The 25,420-nt window shown below is 41.9% G+C and overlaps 1 protein-coding gene across 5 annotated transcripts in view; it reads left to right on the top strand.

The window, feature by feature from the left end:
- Nucleotides 1-14,805, top strand: part of SEC24C (SEC24 homolog C, COPII component) — a 36,528-nt gene extending 21,723 nt beyond the window's left edge. For all 5 annotated transcript variants that reach the window (XM_075216693.1, XM_075216692.1, XM_075216691.1 and 2 more), the window contains 14 exons: nucleotides 645-760; nucleotides 1,833-1,957; nucleotides 2,294-2,485; nucleotides 3,042-3,135; nucleotides 3,245-3,361; nucleotides 4,095-4,265; nucleotides 7,541-7,637; nucleotides 7,771-7,916; nucleotides 8,912-9,050; nucleotides 9,699-9,817; nucleotides 9,907-10,086; nucleotides 10,532-10,723; nucleotides 12,736-12,825; nucleotides 12,940-14,805. In XM_075216693.1, coding sequence (XP_075072794.1) covers nucleotides 645-760; nucleotides 1,833-1,957; nucleotides 2,294-2,485; nucleotides 3,042-3,135; nucleotides 3,245-3,361; nucleotides 4,095-4,265; nucleotides 7,541-7,637; nucleotides 7,771-7,916; nucleotides 8,912-9,050; nucleotides 9,699-9,817; nucleotides 9,907-10,086; nucleotides 10,532-10,723; nucleotides 12,736-12,825; nucleotides 12,940-13,080 — 1,919 coding nt within the window. In that variant the 3' untranslated portion in view covers nucleotides 13,081-14,805. The remainder of the gene's footprint in view (nucleotides 1-644; nucleotides 761-1,832; nucleotides 1,958-2,293; nucleotides 2,486-3,041; nucleotides 3,136-3,244; nucleotides 3,362-4,094; nucleotides 4,266-7,540; nucleotides 7,638-7,770; nucleotides 7,917-8,911; nucleotides 9,051-9,698; nucleotides 9,818-9,906; nucleotides 10,087-10,531; nucleotides 10,724-12,735; nucleotides 12,826-12,939) is intronic.
- The last annotated feature ends 10,615 nt before the right edge of the window (nucleotides 14,806-25,420 follow it).

Below are 25,420 nucleotides of genomic sequence, written 5' to 3'. Positions count from 1 at the left end.
TGCTGCCTTCTAACCAGTCATGTTTCTTGTACAATAAATATATACATTTTGTATATAAATATGGAACATGTGAAGTGTAACATAGTTATACTCTTTGAAAATAGTGTGTAATATTCGCACAGTATATAAAATACGAGTAGGAGAAGCCAATAGGTCAATACTCATGTGAGATCTTACAATGTTCAGTAGAAAAAGAGAAGCGTATCTAGACTCTTGCACTACCATCCAATAAGAGACCTATTTTCTGCCCTCTTAAAGACAAAAAGCTTAAAAGGACCTTATGAGACAAATTCCATTAAAACGTAACTTGTCATTTGGCAAAGGAAAAATAAATACATTTGTGAATTGATGAAAAACTCCTGTGTAGTAACATTGCATTGTTCTCACTGAAAATATATAGCTCAACTTTGCCAAAGAATAAAAAGCTTTACCATACTGAGGACCTGGTAATGTCAGGTGGTTGGGGGTAATAGTGATGAAATATCGGTCATTGTCCCTCTTCGCTGGGAGCAGTGTTGCAGTAACTGCTGGAAGTTACTTGTGTTATTGGACTGTTGGAATCTTTCATTTTCAAGCATTCTATTGCCATTACTGACTTGTTGTCCAGGTGTTTTTAATGTCGTCAATAATTTATTTTGTTCCAGTGCCCCCTCAATACTTCCAACACTTGGACCACACCGGCAAGAGGGTAGATTGTTATGATAGACCTGAACTGTCTATGGGATCCTATGAGTTCACAGCAACGGTTGACTACTGCAAGGTAAAGCAATTTTTTTTTTTTTTTTTTTTGGTATACCTAATAATATAAAAACACATTTTGTATAGCTGATCATATCAGGGTGAAACAATGACTACTTCTAACATAAAGTTTAGGCATTTTGATAAGAGATTAAAATGTAGGCTTTTATGCTACCAGTGTGTGAGACTGCAGCTCAGGCTCTCTCTTCTGTGTTTGACATGTGTTTTGAGAACACTAGTAAAAATGCATATGAAAGCCATACATATTTGATATGTTTTACAAGCGGTATAGAGAAGATTGGATATTTATAAATGTGTTACAGCTTTGCAAATGCATGGACATGGAACAAGCTGTGTTTAGAAAATGCAATAATGGAAATGGGTATTGTATTACTTGAACCTATGATTTTTAGTATCACATCTGATTACATGCATTTAAAACTGCCAGTGGGTATGTATGATTATAAAGATGCAAATTATCAGGCCATATCTTAGTGACTGTATATATGCATGTGTGCACTTTTGAAGCCATGCCTTCCCTCACTCTATTGTGAGTTTAGTTACTGGATCACTTCTGACTTCTCACATGCAGCACAGACTTGGATATAAACATGCTCTGTGAAGACATAAACTAGAGTGTCTCCAGACCCAAGAATCTTTCCCCGTTGGGTGACAATATTATATTTATCTGTCACCCTCTCTGCATACATAGATTTCCTCTGAATTTAAAAAATTAGTTTTGACATTTGTTAAGAGAGTGATACCTGTTTTGTGATGTAATTTAACGGTTTTAGTTTGACTGACGTATCATGTGTATGGGAACAATTCTTAGATGTATGGGTATTTTTTCTTAAAGGAATAGCACAGTGAAACACACTTCACAAATTAAATGGGATGGATTTCCCTTTCAAGCTGGAGCAGATTCCTTCAGCTCTGATATTTTTATTTTATGTGATCTTTTGGTTGCAAAAGGAGTTCTACAATATTGCAACATTCTCTCTTCTCCACCTATATGCTTTGCATTGAGCGTTAAAGAAAATGAAAGCATTGTACAGATGCATAGTAGATATGTTTCTCTTTCTTCTGGTTAACAGAATAACAAATTCCCAAATCCACCGGCTTTCATCTTCATGATTGACGTTTCGTACAATGCTGTGAAGAGTGGTTTGGTAGCATTGGTCTGTGAGGAACTGAAACAGCTAATTGACTACCTGCCCAGGTGAGTATCAGCAGTAACTTAATTTCCTGTAAATCATGTAGTAATCCCAGGAAGATGTAGTGGACCTCAGTGTCTGTATCATTCATCCTGCAGTTAGGTTTGCCACAGATCCCTGGGGTTTTAAGCTATTTTGGTAAATTAATACCCAGTCTCCAATATTGTGGGGGGTTTTTTTGTTGTTTTTTAGATATATTTAATTTTTGACGTCTTCTGTTTATTTTAAATGAAACTCTAACCTGGACATAGGTAGGGCTCTTGCTATTCCAAATGAAATGGGTTGTTTTGCTTTCTTATCCTTTAACAAATTCAATATCTTTTTTTTTTCCTTTTTTCCAGGGAAGGTGACATGGAGGAATCTGTGATACGAGTGGGCTTTGTGACCTATAACAAAGTTCTCCATTTCTACAATGTGAAAAGCTCCCTGGCCCAGCCACAGATGATGGTCGTGTCTGATGTGGCTGATATGTTTGTGCCTCTACTGGATGGTTTTCTTGTTAACATAAATGAATCGAGAACAGTCATCACCAGGTAATCACCAAAGTTTTGTTTTTTTAACAGCCTGAATGCCATATACTATACTATCGTGCAAATGGATCGTAAACATGCATTTCCTTTAAACAGTCATTTAACCCAAGATAAATGATGCCTTATTTTAATTAGATACTAAACGCTTTCCAAATAGTAAATGTAAAATTTCCCATTGCTCAACACGACGTTCGTTCTGCATGTGTCTGTGGATGTCGGCTATTTTCAGTCTGTTGTGTAGGGAAAAAATATCCCCCAATATTATTACATCATCTTACACATCAAAACAAACAAAATATGTGTATACGAAATACACTTAAAATGTGTATTTGTGTAGTTTTTGTTGTTTTTTTATTATTATTACTTAAAGCCACTTTCTGCATTGGGGGATGAGTTGATTTACTTTTTCTTCAAGCAGTTCCATCTATTAATTATTTAAAAAATTTTAATTGTGTATCTCATCCCTTGTTTGCTAATTATATTCATGTACATCATAGAGCGCTTGGGTGCTTTCATAGGCATAGTAATGGCTGCAATGTTTTCTTGTTTTGGCACAAAGTTTGCTGGACCAGATTCCAGAGCTGTTTGCAGACACAAGAGAAACAGAGACTGTTTTTGCACCAGTTGTCCAAGCTGGTTTGGAAGCCCTGAAGGTGAGGATCATAAGTTGACATTTCCCCGTGTTACAGCAGTCCCATAAATGTTTCACTGAAGTCCACCTGTTCTGCTCTGCATGCAACCTATTCTGTATTGTCCTTCTAGGCAGCAGACTGTGCTGGGAAGCTCTTTGTATTTCACACAACTCTTCCTATTGCTGAAGCTCCAGGGAAGCTAAAGAACAGGGATGATAAGAAGCTCCTTGGTACAGATAAGGAAAAGGTAATGAACAAGTACAAAACTGGATGAAAGGTTTAGGGAGCCTGCTCATGTGAGCTTACAATCTACATAGCTCCTTTTTTTCCACATCTAGATTGTGCTGAAGAGAGGGTGAAGGCTGGTTTAGGAACACTTAGGGCTCAGTGCTGAGCCATTGGACTTAAGTCTGTTTCCTTAGTGTAATATTCACAAATTTATACTGCGCATGCCTACAGAACAAGATACACATGTATGCAGGTTTACTTGCTTCGCTCCTGCTTGCGAGTGGGGAGAGAAATTGCAGTCTAATGTAATGAGAGCCAAGATGGCGAGTTATACCTGCTGTATTTAAAAGGGTTTGTTTTATTCCAACCCATTGGCAAATGTGTATCTGTTGTATGCCTGGTGCAGAGCTGCTCACATCTTGTGATTCATCCAACTTTACATATTTGTGTAATTGGGGTATTTTGTGAACGTATTTTACGTCTGCATTTTTGTCACAAATTTGTTGAAGCTCAGCCCCTTAGTCTCTGTCATTGGGCAGGAAATTTCTGAAGATAGATTATCAAAAAAAGATTAAAGTGTTCTAAATAAGAATACACATGAACCCGGTCTGACTGTTATATGCTAATAGTGATAAACTCACCACAAGCTGTAGTTCATAGCATATAATCCATGTAATGTAAAATAGTTCAGCTTTAGTTCCAGATGCGTTTATTTCAAATATCTAATCCTTAGATTATCATCTTATCTGCAGACCTTGTTCCAACCTCAGACAACGTTCTACAACAACCTGGCCAAGGATTGCGTGGCCCAGGGCTGCTCTGTGGACCTTTTTCTGTTTCCTAACCAGTATGTGGATGTGGCCACACTTGGGGTTGTTCCTTACCAGACTGGGGGCTCAGTTTACAAATATACATTTTTCCAGGTAAGCATTCCATTGTATCTATCATACCAACCCCTGGTCAAAGAAGAAATGAAACATTGATCAGTTAACAAAACATATATACTATGAATAGAAACAGAGTGTTAGTTTTTGTTTTTTTTAAAACTTGACATTTTATATTGAAATTTGCTTAGCAAAGCAAGTAAATAAAAAAAAAAAATACAAAAAGTATATAACTGGTATGTATTTTGGCTGATGGAAAAAATACCAACAGCTGATCACATTCCTATTCTGTGTACCAGTGCATGTAAAGCAAGACAAATTATAATGTTAATAGTTTCTTTTCTGTCCTTTCTCTTCTGTCTGGGACGTCACTTCTGGTAGTTCCATCCCGGCCGTTGCCCTACCAACGGCCTGAACGCTTTCACAATCGGCACCGCGTCCCGGCAGCTGGGCATGTGCGCAAATAGCATTGCTTAATTAGCAACATCCTGGGGGCTAATAATGACTTCTTGATTCCTGTCCCTTGATTGGTTAGTTGTAGTATATAAGGCAGGGAGGGCTTTGTCTCCCTGCTGATTATAGCATTCAGTGTGCTGCACAGATTGCTGAGCAACTTTCCTGTTCCTGTGGATATTCTGCTATCCTTTGACCTTATTATGTCATGTTGTGACCTTTTGGCTTGTTTCTTGGACCTAGCTTGAACTCCTGTGTCCTTTGACCTCTGTCTGTTTCTTGGAATTCCTGTTTTTGCAACATACCCTGACCTCTGGCCTGCTCCTCGATCCTCCTGCTCGCTACTGACCCTCAACCTCTGGCCTGTTCCTCAACCCTCCTGCATGTTCCCGGATCCTGCTTTCAGTATTGAGGTTTCCTCTACCCTGTGCTGCAGTTATACTGATAAGCTTCTACTACCTTTTAAGTTTGTCCTGGGGGCATCAGAGTACCTCAGAACAATATCAGTTTTACAGGAAAGGCAGCTGCTAAAGGTAAAGACCTCTATATATCCAATTCTAAAAGCTTATCTAATAGCCATGGTCCTAACAATGTGTAGGGAAAGTGGTAAGTCAGGAAAGAGGACAGTACAGACAAGGGATGACTGCAGTGGGAGTGTGTGAGAGGATCGTGTCTCAATTCCTAGAGGAGATTTATGTTGGGACATGGTGCAGTCAGGTCACCAAGAGTTTGTGTCTTGGATATAGGGATTACAAGTGGGGACATAGATGTCATTGATGGAGGCTCTTATCCCTGTTATAAGAGATGTTAGTCACACGTTTAAATTTTCAGTTTGTGGGTATAGTGGGTTTTTTCTTAGCCACACAACATCAGGTGATCAGTTAGATATGTTTTGCCACACGGAAGGCTGATTTTGGGAGATCTTTTCTGGTTGTCTTTGTAATGCTAACCAGGGATAAGATGAAATACAATTTTGTAGTGTTTGAGATGAGCTTAAAGACTCTTCCATAATTGTGTGTAGAATTTCACATGGATAACCTCTCTCAACTGCACCACAACCCCTTGTGTGTATATATGATGGACATTGTGTGAGACGAGGTACTAGTTAATTAATAATAATAATAATAATATTATTATTGTTTATTTGTAAGGCGCCACAAGGTGTCCGCAGCGCCATACACGGTACAAACAGTAGACTATACAGGGTAAAACACTACAGAACAATAAACACAAAGTACCAATACTTCAGAAACTCTGGGCAGGCGAATACAGTAGACTGAGCGGAAGAACAGTTATGGAGACAGGAGGGAAGAGGTGCCCTGCTCATACGAGCTTACATCCTAAGGGAGGGTAAACAAAATCGGGCACAGAAGGGAGCCATTGAAGCAAAGGGGAGAGAAAAGAAGGGCCAGGGGAGAACGTGCAGAAGAGATGAGAGGTTAAGTGGATGGTTGGTAGGCCTTAAGGAACAGGTGAGTTTTAAGTGCCCGTTTGAAGGAGCACAGATTGGGTGAGAGACGGATGGAGCGAGGGAGGTCGTTCCAGTGAAGGGGGGCTGCACGATAGAAGTCTTGGATTCTAGAGTGGGAAGAGGTGATCAGAGTGGAGGAGAGACGGCGGTCATTGGCCGAGCGCAGGGAGCGGGCAGAAGTGTGAATGGAGAGAAGGTTAGAGATATAAGGGGCAATGGACTGGGACAGAGCCTTGTAAGTGGTGGTGAGGAGTTTGAAAAGGATTCTGTAGGGGGAAGGGGAGCCAGTGTAAGGCAAGACCGAGAGGGGAGGCGGAGGAGGAGCGGCGTGAGAGGAAGATGAGTCTTGCAGCCGCATTGAGTATAGAGCGGAGGGGAGCGAGGTGGGAGCAGGGGAAGCCAGTAAGGAGGAGGTTGCAGTAATCGAGGCGGGAGATGATTAGAGCATGTATGATAGTTTTGGTGGCATCTTGACAGAGGGAGGGACGGATGCGGGCAATGTTACGGAGTTGGCAGCGACAGGCTTGGGTGAGGGATTGAATGTGGGGGGCAAAAGAGAGAGAGGAGTCAAGAGTGACTCCCAGGCAGAGGAGTTGGGTGACAGAGGAGATAGTGGAGTTATTAACAGCGATAGAGAGGTTGTGTTGGGATGGCAGTCTGGGTGGGGGAAGGAAGACTGTTACAATTTTTGTTATTCCATAGGAATAATAATTTATGAATTTGATGTAGCAAACTTCTCCATTTCCTGCTCAGTCTTCTGTTGATGAATCTTCTGAGAACCAAGACTTCCATGTATTCATCTGTTTGTGTCCCTGTGGTTGATTTATATGGGTACAGAGCTGAATTAAGCCTTGTCCAGTTGGATCACTGCATAGTGATGTAATTAGATGTGCTGTCACCTTGGTGTGGTTGGCAGTCTGTTCTCTGAATGGACTAACTGAGCTTATCTAAATGCTTCAATCTGGCAGGTTGAACAGACTCCATATGATGTAGTACAGTGATTCACACCATTTACTTTTAATGCTCTTAAGTGCATTATTTTGAAGTTTTCAGATGCAGGTCTACAATTACATTTAAACTTTTAATATAAAGAAGCTTTGCTTTACAGAAAGGGTTATGCTTTGAGAAATCTCCCAGCAGACGTGGAAGAGGCTTGCAGAGTTATAAAATAAAAAAATATTTGATTGTGCTATTGTGGGAACTTACAAAACAAAAAGACAAATGCACAGTGCAAAACTAAATGTAAACAAGCATGTACATAGCAGTCTTTGTTGCCCAATATAGTCTTTTTCTGATGTCAAATTAAATATTTCTATGTAACACAACTGAGTTTTTCTTTAAGACCCCAAAAATAAATAACATTTACTATTTAATCATTTTTCCCCTGTAGGTGGAAACTGATAAAGAGAGGTTTTTGAATGATCTGCGCAGAGATGTCCAAAAAGAGATCGGGTTTGATGCAGTCATGAGAGTCAGAACTAGCACCGGTGAGTATTTTATGATCAAATTAAATTACCCTTCCAAACCTCTACTAAAAGTGTTTTCACATAAGTTGGCATGAGACACATTTAAAGTAAAGTGTGTGCCTGCAATATCAGCATTGCACCATTTTCATTTCAGGCATCCGGGCAACTGATTTCTTCGGGGCTTTCTACATGAGCAACACCACTGACATTGAGCTGGCAGGGCTGGACTGTGATAAAACTGTAACAGTGGAGTTCAAGCACGATGATAAACTGAATGAAGACACCGGTGCCCTTCTCCAGGTAGGATATGGAGAAAAGCTATAAAGATGCACCCTGTTGGCCTTTTATTCTTGTATATACTATATATTGAATGCTTTCATTATCATTTTCATTATTTTTTTGATGACTCGTGTGGCCTATATGTTACACTTTTAAACCTAAGCAATTGAATTGCCTGCATCTGCTTATCTGTTGTGCCATGTATATTAATGTTTTAATGCCGCAATAGCGCACCATTTACCATGTTGTGAATAGAGGATAGGCCAGTGGTTCCCAAACTTTTTCAGTTCTCGGCACCCTTAGTCTCCATTTTTTCAAGGCACCCCTCCAAAATAATTACTGAGCAGTCTAGTTGTATAAGTAGTTGGGTCAAAGTAATGTAATAAGTATTTAGGTCCGGACAGAAATACTTAGTAAGTTGTTTGCAAAAATAACACACACAAATCCAAGGGAAAAGAATATTTTTATATATGTTTTTTTTAATTATATTTCTGTCGAAGAGTAATATACAGCTAATAAGAGGAATAAGATCAAACAAAATAAAACATGTACAAAAATCATCACACTGTGCCCGTTCACGGTCACACTGTGCCCTCTTACATCCTTTTGCTACTCCATTGCTGTTTCCTATCACCATTTCCCCTCCCCTTTACTTACCATACTTGGCATTATTTCTTCTATCTTTTCTTCTGTTTTCTTTCCAATTCGGTTGCGCCCAGGACCAAGGATCCATCCACCTCTCTCCTGTTGCTTCTCACTTAATATGTCGGGCGTGACGTCATCACTCCCGACATTTAGTGAGGAGGGAGGAGGGAGGAGGATGCTGGGTCCCGGGCGCCGCCGTGTTGGTAAGAATTGTTTTATTTTTTATTTCCTGGCCTCAGTGGCAACTCTGACAGCGCTATGGCGCACATTTTGGGAACCGCCGGGATATGCAATTGTTAAGGCACCCATTACTACACAACCTTAACCTTGAACTTTGACCATAACACATTATTCCTGTGTTTATCTTTTAGTGTGCTATACTGTATACCAGCTGCAGGGGACAGCGTAGGCTTCGTATTCACAATATGGCTTTGAACTGCTGTACCCAGCTGGCAGATTTGTATCGAAACTGCGAGACTGACACACTAATCAACTACTTTGCAAAGTTTGGTGAGTGCTTCCTGTCCGTAGAACAATTTAATGTCTATCACCTTTGTTGGTAATTGGAGAGCCTCAAGTGAGTACATCTTTGGTGTCATGAAGTAATCTGCTGGGAATGTAATATTAGCAACTTCTGTGCTTCAATGTGTGCATTATTTGGAGAACACACTAAATAGATCTACAGATATTTTGGGTGCACAGTGCTGAGTTCACTCAGCACTGTGCACCCAGATGTACAGATATACTGAGCAGATATGGCACCCAGTCTGGCATAATGACATTATCGTAAAGCTCTTGTAGCCAGAGCCACGAGGGCTGCCATTTTTCCTGGCTCTGTCTGTGCTGTATTGCAGAACCAGCAAATAAATTGTATTCACTAACATTGAATGGCTGCGGAACAGGGGCTAAAAAGGGCTAATCACAACCCATGATCTCCTGTGCCTTGTAATTGATCCTCGTGCTCATAGGAAGAAAGAGTAGCTGAAAATTCTTAGTAAAAGAAATGGCACATACAGTTTCAAATATCTTTTTTTGTTTAAGATTAGGTAGTAACTTTTTTTTCTTTTTAATATGTAAATTTTCTCCTTTTGTAAAGGTGTAACTTTTATTCTCTTTGAAATTACCTCTATACACTTGTCTTAACTTTTTTGTTTGTAGCTTTCCGTGGCGTCCTGAATAACCCAACAAAGACTGTTCGAGACACCCTGATTAATCAGTGTGCACAAATCCTGGCTTGTTATCGCAAGAACTGTGCTAGTCCTTCTTCTGCTGGCCAGGTAATGTCTCTCTGCTGTACTCTCTGTTTTTAAGATACCTAGAAAATGTTTTACACAGAAAGTAATTGTTCTCCTTCCTTGTGTACCAGCTGATCCTGCCAGAATGCATGAAGCTGCTTCCGGTCTACTTGAACTGCATACTGAAAAGTGATGTGTTGCAGCCGGGTTCTGAGGTGACCATTGATGACCGGGCCTACGTCCGCCAGCTCATTTCTGCTATGGATGTTGCAGATACAAATGTCTTTTTCTACCCAAGGCTTCTGCCCTTTGTAAGTGTATTTTCCTGTGTATAGGTTTCTCTAATTGAAAGGGTATTGATTATCTACCATTTGCATCAATAGTGTTTCTTTTAACACTGTAGACACACAGGAAACTTGTTAACAACCTTTTCTTTACAGCAATATGTGATGTTTCAACCTGTTATAAGACTATATTGCCAATATCGTTCATGAGTGTAACTTGCTGCAGCTGTGAATAGCCATTGCATATTGGAATATAAAGTCTTAAGTCAGGCCTAGCATATCACTTTAGAGTTAAACAAAAGCCATATTCTGTAATGCCAGGAAAATTTGGTAAACGTATATTGAAAGTCAAAGTGCATACTTTACTCCTTTTCATTGCCAACAGTTACTGGCTGGATAAACAGTATTATATACATATACTTATTATAATATTAGAATAATGTTAGAACATTGTGGTATTTTCTTCTGGTAGACCAAAGTGGACCCTGTCAGCGATTCCCTGCCCACTGCTATCCGCACCTCAGAAGAACGACTGTCTAAGGGTGAAGTTTATTTGCTTGAGAATGGCTTGAACTTATTTATATGGGTTGGTGCAAACGTGCAACAGGCCTTGATCCAGAACCTCTTCGGAGTTTCCTCTTTCAGCCAGATAGACTGTAGTATGGTAAGTCATACTTTGTGTGCTGTGCTTTTTAATATACCTTTGCTGTTGTTTTCCACTCAATCCTGGAAACTGTATTACTATTTATTTTATCTGTATTACGATTTGCCAAATATAACGTGTATACAATAATTTTTGCTGAAAGGCGAGCCCCATGAGGGCCTGATGCCAGAGGTTTCCCAATGAAAGAGACCTGTAGAATTGACTTGCAGACCATCCACACTATAAAACATAAGTGCACTTTCGCTTCTTTGCCTTCACCACTAGTACACAGTGCGTTTGTTACTGTTTCCCCTGTAAGACACAGTCCTAGCTCTTACAATCCACCTTGCCTCCTGCCTAAGCATTTCTTCATTTTATTTGATTTCCCTGTTCTTTCACGATCTACCGTTATCTCTTTGCCTTCCCCCTTCCCCAAACCTCTCTGTAACTTGTGTACCCAAACACTTGCAGTAACTTCACAGCTGTTACTGGGTAGAGTTGGCTAGTTTACTTTGAAGAGTTAGTAATCATTGGCCATTCAACAACTCATGCAAGTTGTCTTTTATATATAAAATTGTATATGGAAGATCTGACCAGAGCTAGTGATGGTTGGTGATAAAGTCAACAAGAGTCACAGCTGTGAAAGAATAGAAAGGGACCTTGCTAAAATCCCAACCAACAAACCGAAACCCGAAGAATCTCTTAAACAGCGCTTACCCTGGACTAGGTTATTAATCAAATAACATATTGTGGAAAAAAACTACTTATCAGATGTATAAATACCAAACAGGACAAATGGTCACAATAAAACTAATGAGAATAAAAACAGATAGGATGGCTCTGCATAGAAACATATAATTTAAATTAATTCACACAATATTTATATAAAAAGAATATTGTCAAAAAAAAACCCATAAAACTCAACGGCATAGACAAAAAATACCCATAAATAATGGATAATATAGAATTAAGCAAGTGTGCATTAAATGTAAGCGCCTGCTTACGATATGTCTGAAAAATATCAGCACAATTGGTAACGTTTACTCAGTACCGACACTTGATATGTCTAAAGTTTTATTTATAAAGCTATACTTTCAACATTCGGTGGCGTATGATAAATTATTTGTTCAGTTATATCCAGTATCTACTTGAATAGAAAAAATATGCAGTCTTGGTGATATACTCTTAAAATTCCGATTTTTTTCATTTGGTACCAAATACCCTAAGAACTTTACAGCGTATATAGGATGCAGATTATTAAAAATGTGGTGACTGGAGAGAATGATTTAATACATACTCCTTGGTAGCGGTGGACTCAAAACCCTTCCATCCAACCCTTCCGAGAGACAGCCAGAAGTGTACAATAAGCCGCTTCCTATGTATGATCCACCTCCAGCAGTTTCAGAGACACGCTGAGATCTTCTGTGTTGTAAGCCGCACAATAACACATGTCGTACTTCAATGATTTAATTCTGCTTGATCGGATAACGAAGTAAGCCCCAATGGGGCAGAGACTGAAGTGAGTGAGTTCTCTGTATAGCGCTGCGGAATTAGTGGCGCTATATAAATAAATGGTGGTGATGATGATATATTCTCCAAGTTGAATAGAGTATAGTAAAGTGTAGATCCTTCTACTAACGCATTTCGTCTGAGCCACTCAGACTTTCTCTTTTATATATAAAACACACATCTTGTCTATGTAATGCTGAGCTTTAACCTAATGGAAATAAGTAAAGTGTCTGCATTTAGTGGCAACTGGTTACTGTAATAGAGGGGCTTTGAGGAGCCTCCAAGCTGTGCAGTCAGTACAGGATAAAGCCTCTCTTGATCCTGGATGTGGTACTAGCTGTGCATAGCTTTTGTGGCAGCAGCATTCACCACATATTTACTTTCATTTTGCATAGTGTTTTATCCCTTTCTAGTAAATTTACATTATCATGTGTTGTACTAATTAGGAGGTTCATTTAAAATGTTGTTGTATATATCTTCATCTGATACTATAAAAAGGCTTGTTGTGAATTTTATATTTACAGAGTGCTTTACCAGTGCTGGATAATCCTGTTTCAAATAAAATGCATGCCATTATCACCATGTTCAGAGCACAGAGGCCACGATACATGAAGGTGAGAAGATATTACTTTTCACTGGCTGTTTTAATCTAAATGTGACTTGCACTCTTAATAATTTAGGGGCTTTTATTTTAATTTTTCTTCTGTTTTCGAATTATCCTTTTCCAGCTGCTGATTGTGAAACAGGATGACAAGCTTGAGATGTTCTTCAAACACTTGTTGGTAGAAGACAAGAACCTTAATGGAGGCGCTTCCTACGTAGACTTCCTCTGTCATATGCACAAGGAGATCCGACAACTTCTAAGTTAGAGATAGAAGAGTCGGTGGTTCTCAGTGACATTTGAGAGATATCGCTAACCATCTTGGTCTTTTAATTACCCTACTACAACCAGGACACCCAGAATACATAACTCCCTGCTTACACAGAGAAATTCTCCCCTTTATGAAGGTTATCAATGAAGAGTAAATTGAATACTCCTACCCATGAAAAAAAAAATTCTTCTTCTAGCTTCAACAGTTCTCACTGAGGAATACAAAACTTTCACTGGTTGTAATGAATGTAGACTTTCCGCTCAGAAGAGATTGAAGACAGAAACCCAATACGTTGGTTATTGCTTACTTGCATTGATCTAGGTGTTGGAGAAAGGTTATGAAATTCTTTAGACAACACATATGAACTGGTTTGGACAGTATATAAAAAGATCAAACTTCCAATATGTTATAAAAAAAAAAAAAAATACTTTTAAGACATAAGAGGTTTTTTTTGTGTGTGTGAAGCTGTGCCTGGAATTATGGGTGTCCCTTTGTTTTATTCCATTTGTCATTAATTAAAATGAGAACCCCACACACATACACGAACATACTGTCAATATAACTGATAAATTATTTTGTTTGTGCCCATTCAAAATTATCTAACCCCTCTAAATGATGGCTTCTGGTAATACTTAATTTTTTTTTTTTTTTTATTCATAATTAAATTATCCTTCTCTAATGTTCTCTTAGACTGCACATTATTTGTTCTGTGTGAAAGTGGTTTACAAATGTAGTTTGGTGCATTATTCAGCTATATTAATGACACATCCATGTCACTTACTTTGATTTACTATTAAATTTCTGTTTATCACCACTTTGTAAACTCCATGGTCCAAATAGCAGCATAGGTTTGTATACAAAAGTATTAAATAAAGATTAAACAATAAAGTTAAGACAGGGAGTGTTTTTAAGGGTGTCACAGGTGACCATAGCATTTACAAGCATCTCCTTCCTATTATATTATACGAAAAGCTTGTACTGAATCTAAGAACATGCAGTTTCTCAGGACAATATGGCTGACTATTGTGTTGCTGCAAACTGGTGGCAAAAAGCACTGAAGAGGTTTTGGAAGACTAGAGTTTCATTGTTGATACATTTAAAGGTTTGTTTTTGTTTTTTGTTTTGTTCTATGGCTTTAAGGATTTTTGTACATTTTTTTTTATTTTATTTTTTAGCACAAATTGTTTCAAGAAATGTAAATCATTGTTATGGGGGAGATCTATCAGCGCTGCTGAGAATCAATTTAAGGTTGACGGACTATAATTGAATCTCCCTATATGGCCTTCTCTAGAAGAGCGAATGTGGCATATTTAGACACCAAGCTATATTCTAGCCGTACAAATTTAGCATTTCATGTCCCATACTTTTTCAGCTGTTTTGCATGTCACTTTGCAGAACGGGAAGGACAGTGATCTCTGAGGGCAACGATGTAGCCTCAGATGGAGGACCTTCTCCACAGGAGATTTAGCTATGGCTCATCTAAGTACCATGGAAGTCTATATTAGTTGAGTATTTTTCCCCTTGTATAACAAGCATTGAAAAAACATCCAAGACACCGCAAATGAACTAGGCCTTTGCAAATCTCCCAGTGCTTAGTGTTAATGTGTTGATTTGAAAATGGAACAAATATAAATTCTATATTAAAATCTTTCTTCACTTGTTTGTTTTCCAATGCATCTTTAAATTTTGTATAAAAATAAACAGATACATATTTTTATTGAATTGCTTGTGAATAGTCAAACCTGCAGATTGTACTCCCCTTTTATTCAACTAACTAAATGCTTTCATTTAACTTTTGTTTAAGATGTAAAATGAAAGTCCTGTGTTAAATCATTAACCCAATGTAGATCGTCATCTTTTTAAGAAAAAAAAACAAAAAAAAACCTCAACCACATTGAAGACCTAAAAATTTGGAACATATATATCAAAACACAGACTGTTGTGTACTAGCATAAAATACAAATGGTGAATTAATTTAAAGATGGTTAATCATGAAGTTTAAATTAAATGCCTAACTTCCCATACCAATAACAATGTTCGAAATGCATTTAAACCTTGTAAAACATAAGTGTTAGTATTATTTAGATAAAACTGATTGTTAATGTCATTTTCAACCACTTATAATAATTTGGTATTTGGCACTTTACAATAGGAGTGTATAGAATATATAATACAAAACATGTAAGGTAGACAAGTACATTAGATACAGGTCAGTGCAGAGGGAAGGCAGCTATCTTGAGTTATGCATGAAGGATTGATTATAAGGAACAAATTGTCTGAGACCAGAGACTGATATGAGACAAGAGGGCTTGGCAGCCAGCTTGAGTGCACACAAGTTATGGTGTGCACAGGGGACAGGTTATTTCTGAAATGAACATGACGAGAAACAGATGTGAGACAGAGTGTAGAGAGGACTCTGCGTCTGTAAGCTTACCATCTAGAAGGGGGGTGTTCACATAGGTGGAGCTTCTAGGACTGGGAATGAAAATTATTGAAGAGATTTGGTAAAGGCAGTTTCAGTGATGTGAGGTCGGGGTAACAAGTCTGGGTTGGACGCCAAACATGATGGGTAAAGATATTAGAGGGAGGCAAATAACCATGAGGGGTAATAAATGATGCAGAGTCCTAGTTGTTGTAGGAGTCCAGTTATAGCAGCTAGTCCAGTTTTACAGTATTGTTAGCCAGATATGTAGATTAGTCAGAGGAAAAAACCCAGAAAAACTGCGACTGGGTAGTTTTATCTCCTTGTCAATTTTGTTTTGTAAAGCACTTGGCAGATGCTGTGAATCGTAAAGCTGCCAATCCCTCTAGTGCTCTAAAAGCAAGGGTTACCCAGAGGTTGATATGGGTGTTTGCCATTTTATGTATATAAACAGCCATGTCTAAGCCATCACTGTAACATTTATGATTTCACCACGTTTAAATGCATTTATATAATAGTGGTGTTGGAATTGCAGCTTTGCCATTTAATTTAAATTATGATTTGGGCTCTATGATCAACCAGGTCTAAATTATGACTAACCTTTATGAATCGCTAATAATTTATGCTATTATACCATTGGGATGACTGGTTAAGCCATCTTATTTTAATTATGACTTTACACTTTGTAACGTAGTATTTTATTTATGTTATTGTGTTGTTAGGATGGTAGGGGAGCTATGTAACTTATGTTTTGACTAACCTCTACCAGGTCTAAATTATTTACTCATTCATACCGTTTGGGGGACACTGCTTACCACCATGGGTTATAGAAGTTGCTGTGCTGGGAGTTTTGCATCTAGAGTTATCTAGCCATGTCCCCCTTTATGCCTCCTGTATGGGAGGCCATTCACTTTAACTAAAAGTGCCCTACTCCTTGGGCACTTAAATATAGTTTTCTTTTATTATACTTTCATTATTAATTTATTTTGCGTTTTAGTAGTAGGGTGTTCTCTTGGAGAACACCACTGCATGAGAGTTCTGCAGAGGCCTTCAGCGACTTTTTGGCAAACACCTGGTCAGCTACACAGACTCGGGGACCCAGGAACTGCACTAGGTTGCACAGTGCAGCATTGGACTGCATCTGGGATCTGCGGCAAGCACAAGCCCCAGCCATCTCCAGCATGGTGTAGACTGGGCTAGTTGCGATATCCTGGTCTGGCTACTAGGAAGATAAGTGTCTCCTAGAAGAGCAGAGGCACTATGTACAAACAATGATGAACATTCAGGCAGTCAGGGAATGGTCTATTGGGGGCTGTACAGGGTAAGCCCCACACCAGGGATAGTTATGGCAGGGAAAGCGGCTGCGATTATTGTACTGTACCTAGGGGAGGAGGTATTTTTTCATCCAGCAATTGCACCTCCATTTTGACTGGATTCTGTACAAGAAAGCCTGCAATTAATCACTCTCCTCACCTATGTGGTGTCTCATAGCGTCTCTCCATTTGGGAAAAGTTGTTTTTTTCACTGCAGGATTGACTGTGTGGTATTGTGAATGTGCTCTCGCTCAGCATTTTAATACCCTGTTTACTGTGACTGTACTCTCTAGTTTTATCTATTGAATACTAACTACCCCTTTGTTGTCACTATACTCTCTCTGCTTTTACACATTGAGTTCTTATTTACCACTATTGTTGCACTGTACTGACCATGTTTAAATTGCTCCAGTTTGTCACTGTGCTTGCTCGATATGGTTGAATACTGACTATATTTAATAGTGGGTCACTTTAGTCTTATTTAAATGTAACCAAGCTAGCTTATATAGAGCAGCCATGTACTGGGGTTGCTATGGAAATGCAGGGTAAAGCAGAGGTCCGCCATACCAGAGAGTCTGTAAGGAGAAGAGAGAGACAGGAAGAGGTACTGGGGTTCTGAGAGAGGTGGCAGCAACAGTAGAAGTAGTGATGTGTGTGTGTGGAAAGCATAGTCTGCTAAAAAATCCAAGTGTACAGAGGAAGAGAGGTATACCCAAGCTATGAAAAGAGAAGCTGGGTGTAGATTTGCATAGAAAGGTGATGTAGCTGGATCACTACAAAAAATCCACTATCAAGCTGCCTAAGCAGCCTGAGGGAGATGGCACATGCAAAGCAGCCTATGTACAGAGAGGCAGACTCCCGCTATTAGCGAATTGTGTATGAGCAGTGAAGGACAGCTAGCAAGATCAGGCTTGCTGTTAGTCCATGACCCAACAGTGACTAAGACCCTCATCTTCAGTCAAAGGGAGAGAGATAAGTAAAAACACACTTAACAATATGACACTATTAATGCTGCACATATAGCAGAGGCTGTGTTACCTGTCAGATATAATGAAAGTTACTGGCGTTACAAGTGCACCAACATTAATTAACCTCACCAACTATATTGACAGGATTGTGATTATTGTTGATTTATATTTTCACACTCTGTGTGGGTGTGTTGTGGGAGCATGGGGCGCCAGTGAACATATGTGTGGTGGCCATTTTGTTGTTTAGTTATTACTGTATTGGTGCCTTTTAATAATATTTTACTCACTGTCCCATTTATCCCGTTCATAACTTCCCTATTTTAAAATCCACCTCCCCCATTTATTTTCCCCAATCTAAACACCCACTTGGTTGTTTGCAACCACAGTGTGCGGTACATTATTTAGAGGGTTAGTGTGGTCGGGTACAAGGGCCTGCTGGATTCAGTCTGTCTGCTTTCCACCATACTGTGTAGAAGACTTGGGTGGAGGTACTGAAGAGAGAGAACATTTCACCACTCCTTTTGGTGTGCTAGGGAAGGGGATGCTACATAAAACACTATTGTGCTATATACTTATACATAGCCATCTAGATCACCATCATTGCAGCCACTTGTGTAATCAAACTGGTGGAAAAATGGACTGGGCAACTCGGTGATGGTATACAAACTGGGATGCCTAAATCGTAGTTGATGCCATTTAAAGGAAGCATCTGCGTAAAAGGGTGACTCTATCCTTGATGCAATCTGGGTTTATCCAGAACATTGAAGTTTATGGTAGCAGCCAGATATACTCTATAGCTAAGATTGCGGGAGGTAGTTGCAGAGTCCAAAGGACTATTGAGGCCTTACCTTTTGAAGGGGTTTTCCTGTTTGGTCCAAAATTAGACAAAATCATCTCAGGTCACAGGGGGACAAAGCTCTTTCCTTTCTGTAACCTGAACGATAGAGGCCAGAGATTCGGGTTTTTTTGCTACATTGGTAAAACAAAAGGAATTTCCATGAGGAGTTATTTACCCCACATAGGGCTCACCAAAGGCATAAGTAGGCTTGGGGACAGATGTTCTGGTTCCTAGTCCACTGAAAAACAACCCCAATGACTAATTCACTCCCCATCCAAAAAGATCTGTGGTGGAGGCCCATTTCTTGCTCTTTCGGGACCAGTGGATCCGTTCTTCAGATGCATGGGTTGGAGGCATATTAGAAAGAGGTATACATCTTGGGGCCATCACCCAACTGGTTTTTCTCCACTCCCCTTCCAAGATACAGAGCTAGAAAGCTGGCCCTGCAGGTGACCATCCAGTCTGTGTTGTTGGAGTTTGGGTTACTACTCAAACTTATTTCTTGTATAGAGACCAGACTAATTTCTGGCCCATCCTGAACATAAAGTCCTTAAACTTACACTTGAAGATGGACAAATTCAGGATGGAGTGTAAATGATCAGTGATCAACACCAAATGCCTCACCTCCATGGATATAAGGGATGCTTATCTTCACAACCCAATATGAGAAGGACACCACAGCATTCTCAGATTTCCACTGAAGAAATTATATTACCAGTTCAGGGCACTGCTCTTTGGTGTGGTAGTTATGGCTGTTATTTCAGCTCCCTTTATGGTCCGAAGGGGTGACTGTCACACCATACCTAGATGACCTTTTGATAAAGGTGAACTCTGTCCCTCTTCCCCTGACCCATTTGCACTTGACAGCGAATAAGCTGGAATCGCACGACTGGGTGCTCAACTATCAAAAGTCCTGTCTTGTCCAAGCCCAACGCATGATTTTTTTCTGGGTCAAATCTTTGACATCTAGTGTCAGAGTGTTTTTATCAGAAAAGATTCTGACCGTTCAAAAACAAGTAAAAGCCTTGTATTCCTCAGGCAGGTCTCCATCCTCCAATGCATGAAGCTGATGGGGAGAATAATATCTTGCTTCAAAATGGTGCAGTTGGGAATCGGTGGCAGCTGAGGGCGGAGGCTGTCCTGGGTGTGCGGCTGCACTATAGCACTTCCTCACGAGACGTGCTTTGTCTGAAGACAGGTAAGCGGGACCCGGAGGCCTACTTCCGGTGAAGACCCGGAGCTCAAGTTACCCGGCGGACATCTCCACTTCCGGTTCCGCCGTGGAAACTTCCGGCCGGGCGGACGGCACCATGACTCCCTGCGCTGGGTCTGCCCGCAGAGAGGGCCTTCAGTTGGGGCCTGTGACCGGGTTGGGGATCGGGGGCTCCCACCATCAGGGGCCTGCCAGTGGTCAATCACCGGGCGCACTTCCGGTCTGACAAGCAGCGGCGCAAGTGGATCCCCCTGCTGCAGCTGGTGAGGGACGCAGCGCTGAGCTGCTGGACCAGGGGACCCGGGCTAAGTTTGTGGCCAAAGTTCGGCTACCTGAGGAAAGAGGACAAGTCGAGCTGGCGAGGAGACCGGAGAAGCCAGCCATTGCCAGTGCCCAACCACATAGGAGTCAGGTTAGTGCGAGAAACCTGCCACACACGGGGCAATTACACTATCCCTGCCCATCCTGCCTGCTTCCTCCAAGTATTCTGAGATTCTTCTAAGGTTACAGGCTTCATGTTACCTGAATTACCGCGGTCCTAGTCTATTTGTATTTTACCTTTTATTGGAGCCAGCCCCGGATTCCCAGGGGTGCGCAATGACCCTGTTAACCCCTAAAATGCTGACGGGGGGGGGGAGGAGTCTTTTCTATACTGCTTTTACTCAGATCCATGTAAATCCTCTTCCCTATGTGGGCCCACTCTACTATTCGGACTGGACATACCACCCCTCCTGCTGTCTGAAAGTCCTGCTTTTGAGGCTCCTCCACAATGCCTAAGGGAAGTAAGAAATCCCACCCTAAAGACCTCCCTCAATATTTCTCGAAGCAATCAACCTCAACCCCGCATCAGTCGAGGACGGATTCCCCACATACTTCTGCTGAATCTGACTCGGAGGAAGATGACACGTCCCCGATAACCAGACGGGACTTCCTAACGTTAATCAAAGAAATGAAAGAACTGAAATCTTCCATGCACTCAGAAGTGCAAGCTGCCCTCCACTCACTACGGGCGGAGGTGGCTTCAATTGGAACCCGTACTGACCAAGTTGAACAAAGATTGGAGACGGTGGTGTCCTCCCAGAAAGGCATGGAGGAGGACATTGTGCGCCTACGTAGTGACTTGACATCTGTCCAGGAACATCAAGAGGATATGGACAATCGGGCGAGGTGGAACAATCTGCGTCTGAAGGGCATTCCGGAAACGGTCGAATCTGCTCACCTGGACCAATACTTGAAGAAGCTTTTCTCCCAATTGGCCCCTGAGGTCCCGGAGAACCACTTACTATTGGACAGAGCCCATAGGGCCCTAAAGACCAGACAGACCAGAACCAGCCTAGAGATGTCATTTTACGACTTCACTTCTATACTACCAAGGAGATGGTCGAGCCAGAAAATTACACACCCTAACATTCGAGGGTCACAACATACAGATCTTTCAGGACTTGTCACCGACCACTCTTGCCAGACGTCGGGAGCTCACCCCAGTAACGCAAGTTCTATGAGATCATAATGTCCGTTATCGCTGGGGCTTCCCCTTCCGCCTGTTCCTTTGGCATCAGGAGCGACAGATTTCCGCCCGCTCACTCCCGGAGGCTCAGGCTCTTCTACAACACTTAGGCCTTGCTCCCGAGCGCCCCCCCCCCCCCCCCTGGCGCCTCTCAATCATCTACCTCGGGCAACCAGGATACAAATCCGCGGCCCAAAAGAGTTCCGCGAGGCGAATGGTCCACAGTACAGAAATCTTCCACTCCTCGCAAGACCTCGTAATCTATCTCCCTGACTGTCTTTTAGGGATGAGAAACTCCCCACCCAAGGAAGGTCCATCTGGAACAGGGCTATTGAGAGCCGTTCCTGATCGTTTAATGGCCACCCCTACTGGAGGCTATCTGAGGAAATATGCCTATCCGAGGACGAGCCCTCCGAAATGTTCATATGTTGACTAATTTCTCATTGTATCGTTTACATGCCCTAGGCCTGCTGTTTCTGTTTGCCCTTTTTTGTTTTTGCTCTCTCCGCTTACAGGTGGATCTCCATACCCATGGCCTTCTTGGAGTCACAGCGTAAAGCCGCTATGGACCCCCCTCGGAAAGGCTGTACCTCTCCTATGACCACTGTTTGTCTGATTTTAATTAATAATTGTTTTTCGTTTAACTGTTGGATCTCTTTACACGTTTACATTGGTACATATTGGCATTTGTAAGCATCCGCCTGCTATCACTGTACCCTCTAGTTTGACAATGTTACATAGTTAATGTATATGTTTGCATTATGTGGTCCCATCTTACTGATATACCCTAGTCTGTCACCTCCCCCTTCCCGCACCCACACACATGGGCCCACTGGGTAGCAGATACCCACCTCTCGCCTCCCCCCCACCTGTCAGCCATTTGCCTTTCGCCCTCTCGATTGGTAAGTCCTAGCCACTTCCCACATAGAGCTTGGTTGCTCTTAGCTGGTCCCCCGGGTACCTAGGGTACCACTCCTTCTGCCCCACCAGCACCCTGGACGGGCTTCCTGCACCACACCTGCCCCCTACCCCCACTCTCCCGTCACACCTACAATGTTTCCCCAACCATGGTCGTCTTTGGTATCTACCCCTCCAGCAAATCAAAACTACAACTCACTACACATATTTTCTCCTCCTGACTCCTCCCCTTTGACTTTCTCATGACGCTCCGCCTGATATCTTTTAATGTTAAAGGTCTTAACTCTCCCCAAAAAAGGGGCAAACTTTACGCTTCTTTACAGGCCCTTAAGGGCGCCCTAGTATTCCTACAGGAGACCCATTTTATTAAGCACTTGCACCCGGAACTTAAATCCAAAAGATTCCCCCTTTCTTATCATGCCTGTGACTCTGCCAAGAAGAGATGCGGGGTGGCAATCCTTTTCACGCGTAACCTTGTCTTTGATCTCGCAGATATGCACAGAGACAAAGAAGGTAGATATCTTATCTTATCCTAGTGGGTAAATTGAACAACCTTCCGTGCACGCTAGTGAGAGTATCTATGCCCCGAACCAAGATCAGCACAAATTCTTTAAACGCCTGGGAGTTACACTTTCTCAGGTTCGTAAGGGAGAATTGATAGTAGGAGGAGACTTCAATGTGGTCCTCACCCCCCATCTGGATAGATCTGCCCCCTCAGCTGCTCTTTCCGACGGGAGGGACAGGAGGAACTCCAGGCCCTTGCAAGATTTCATGAAACTGCACAGTCTGTACGATACTTGGAGAGTCTCTGACCCCTTGGCCCGAGATTATTCTTTCTATTCCTCAGTCCATAGCACCTATTCCTGAATCGACATGGTCCTGCTCAGCCACGACCTGACCCTTAAACTCACGGCCCTCCACCAGTTGGAGGAACAACATAAATCTAATCCTGACCCTGCTTTATTCGAACAGATGGCTTCTTTGAGGGGTGAACTTAACCTGTTTCTCTCCCACCAAGTGGCCAACAAGCTGAAATGGCTGAACCAACGCTTTTACGAAAAGGGTGATAAGGCGGACAAGCTCTTGGCCACTCGGCTGCGGACCGTAATCTTATGGCTATTAGGGATTCCTCCCTAGCTCTGGTCTATGACCCAAAATTAATCCACTCAGAATTCCAGAACGATTATCTAAAACTGTATAATCTCCCTCAACCCCCCAACACCTCGGCCCATTGGGAACAGGCAGAGCGTATAGATAAGTTTCTGGAAGACGCTCGCCTTCCGAAGCTTACTCCCCAGGCTGCAGATTGTCTTAGTGAACCCATCTCCTTAGAGGAGGTAGTGCAGGTTATTAAGGCTCAGAAAACAGGAAAGGCACCTGGTCCTGATGGGTTTTCGGCAGCCTACTATAAGAAATTTGCTGCTCTTCTAGACCCTCAACTCTCCACTCTTTTTAACTCTATTCTAAAGGGCAAACCCTGGCCTAAAGAATCTCTGGAGGCTCGGATATCCCTGATCCACAAGGAGGGTAAAGAAGTCCATAATTGTGCTAGTTATTGCCCAATATCCCTCCTTAACAACGACTTGAAACTATACGCTAAGATCCTGGCCAATCGCTTAAACACTGTACTCCCCGGGTTAGTTCACTATGATCAGGTGGGGTTTGTCCCTGGTAGGCAGGCCAGAGATAACACAAGGAGAACTATTGACCTCATTCACATACTTAACACTAGGAAAACTCCCTCCATTATTTTATCCTTGGATGCCGAAAAGGCCTTCGACAGGATCTCCTGGCAGTTCATGACTCATACCCTCAAGCATTTCGGTCTGTCTGGGGATTTCTTGTCGGGGGTCCAGGCCTTGCATTCTCATCCCTCTGCTAAGGTTATGGTTAATGGTTCTCCTTCTGATCCCGTTCCAATAAGCAACGGCACCCGCCAAGGATGCCCACTCTCCCCTTTAATTTTCGCCTTGGTCATTGAGCCTTTGGCAGCCACTATCCGAGCCTCCCCAGATATCAGAGGAGTGGAGACGGGGCCTCTGGAGAGTAAGCTTTCACTGTTTGCTGACGAAATACTCCTCACGCTCCAGCAGCCAAGAATATCTTTGCCCAACCTGTTCTGCCTCCTATCGAGGTATGGTGACCTGTCCGGGTATAAAATCAATATAACTAAATCCGAAGCCCTATTTCCTAATGTGCCCTCAGAGGACTGCTGTGATCTCACCTCCCATTTTCACTTTAGGTGGCAGAAGAAAAAATTAAAATACCTGGGAGTATATATAACCACCTCATATGAATCCCCATAGCAGGAGAACTATCCAGCTCTCTTTCACAAACTCAAATCAGACATCTTCTGGCGAACCCTAATCATTTCGTGGCTGGGCAGGATCATTGCGGTAAAAATGACTGTTCTCCCTCAACTTCTTTACCTTTTCCAGACATTGCCTGTGAGAATACCCCTAACTGAAATTTACTCTATGCAGCAACACCTTTCTAAATTTGTCTGGCGGGGCAGGTCTCCCAGGCTTTGATTGGCACTACTCAACAAACCTAAGGGCTGCAGAGGCAGGGGCTTCCCCGACCTCAAGGCCTACTACTGGGCAGCCCAGCTTAGCTCAATAGCCTCTTCGTTTGCCCCTCTGGCCTCTCATGCATGGGCAGACTTGGAGGCTGCCTATCTTTCCATACCCAGCCTATCTGGCCTTTGGGGAGTTCCTTCTGTTATTCGGAAGGCCCTAACCAAACGTTTTCCAACTCTGGAGTTTGCGGCTCGGATCTGGGAGACCTGCAAGGGCCATCTCTCTATCTTTCCTAACCCTCTGCACATTATACCCCTGTGGCATAACCCCACCTTCCCTCCGGGAATGTCTCGATCTTTCTCTCGGCTATGGACCAGGGCGGGAACGCACATGAGAGGGAATGGGAGAGGGATCTGGGCCCTCCCCCGAAGGAGGACTGCTGGGAGACTATCAGGCTGAATGTGGCTTCTAGTTCCATCTCCACATTAATTAAGGAAAATGCGTACAAAGTTTACTACAGGTGGTATCTCACACCTGACAAGCTCACAAAGATGTACCAGTCAGCTTCTCCCGATTGCTGGAGAAATTGTGGTCATCGAGGCACCTTTGTGCATATTTGGTGGTCATGCCCTGTTATTT

The sequence above is a fragment of the Mixophyes fleayi genome, chromosome 6 (assembly GCF_038048845.1).
Source record: "Mixophyes fleayi isolate aMixFle1 chromosome 6, aMixFle1.hap1, whole genome shotgun sequence".
Classification (NCBI taxonomy): Eukaryota; Metazoa; Chordata; class Amphibia; order Anura; family Limnodynastidae; genus Mixophyes; species Mixophyes fleayi.
This window is presented reverse-complemented; position numbering and strand designations above follow the sequence as displayed.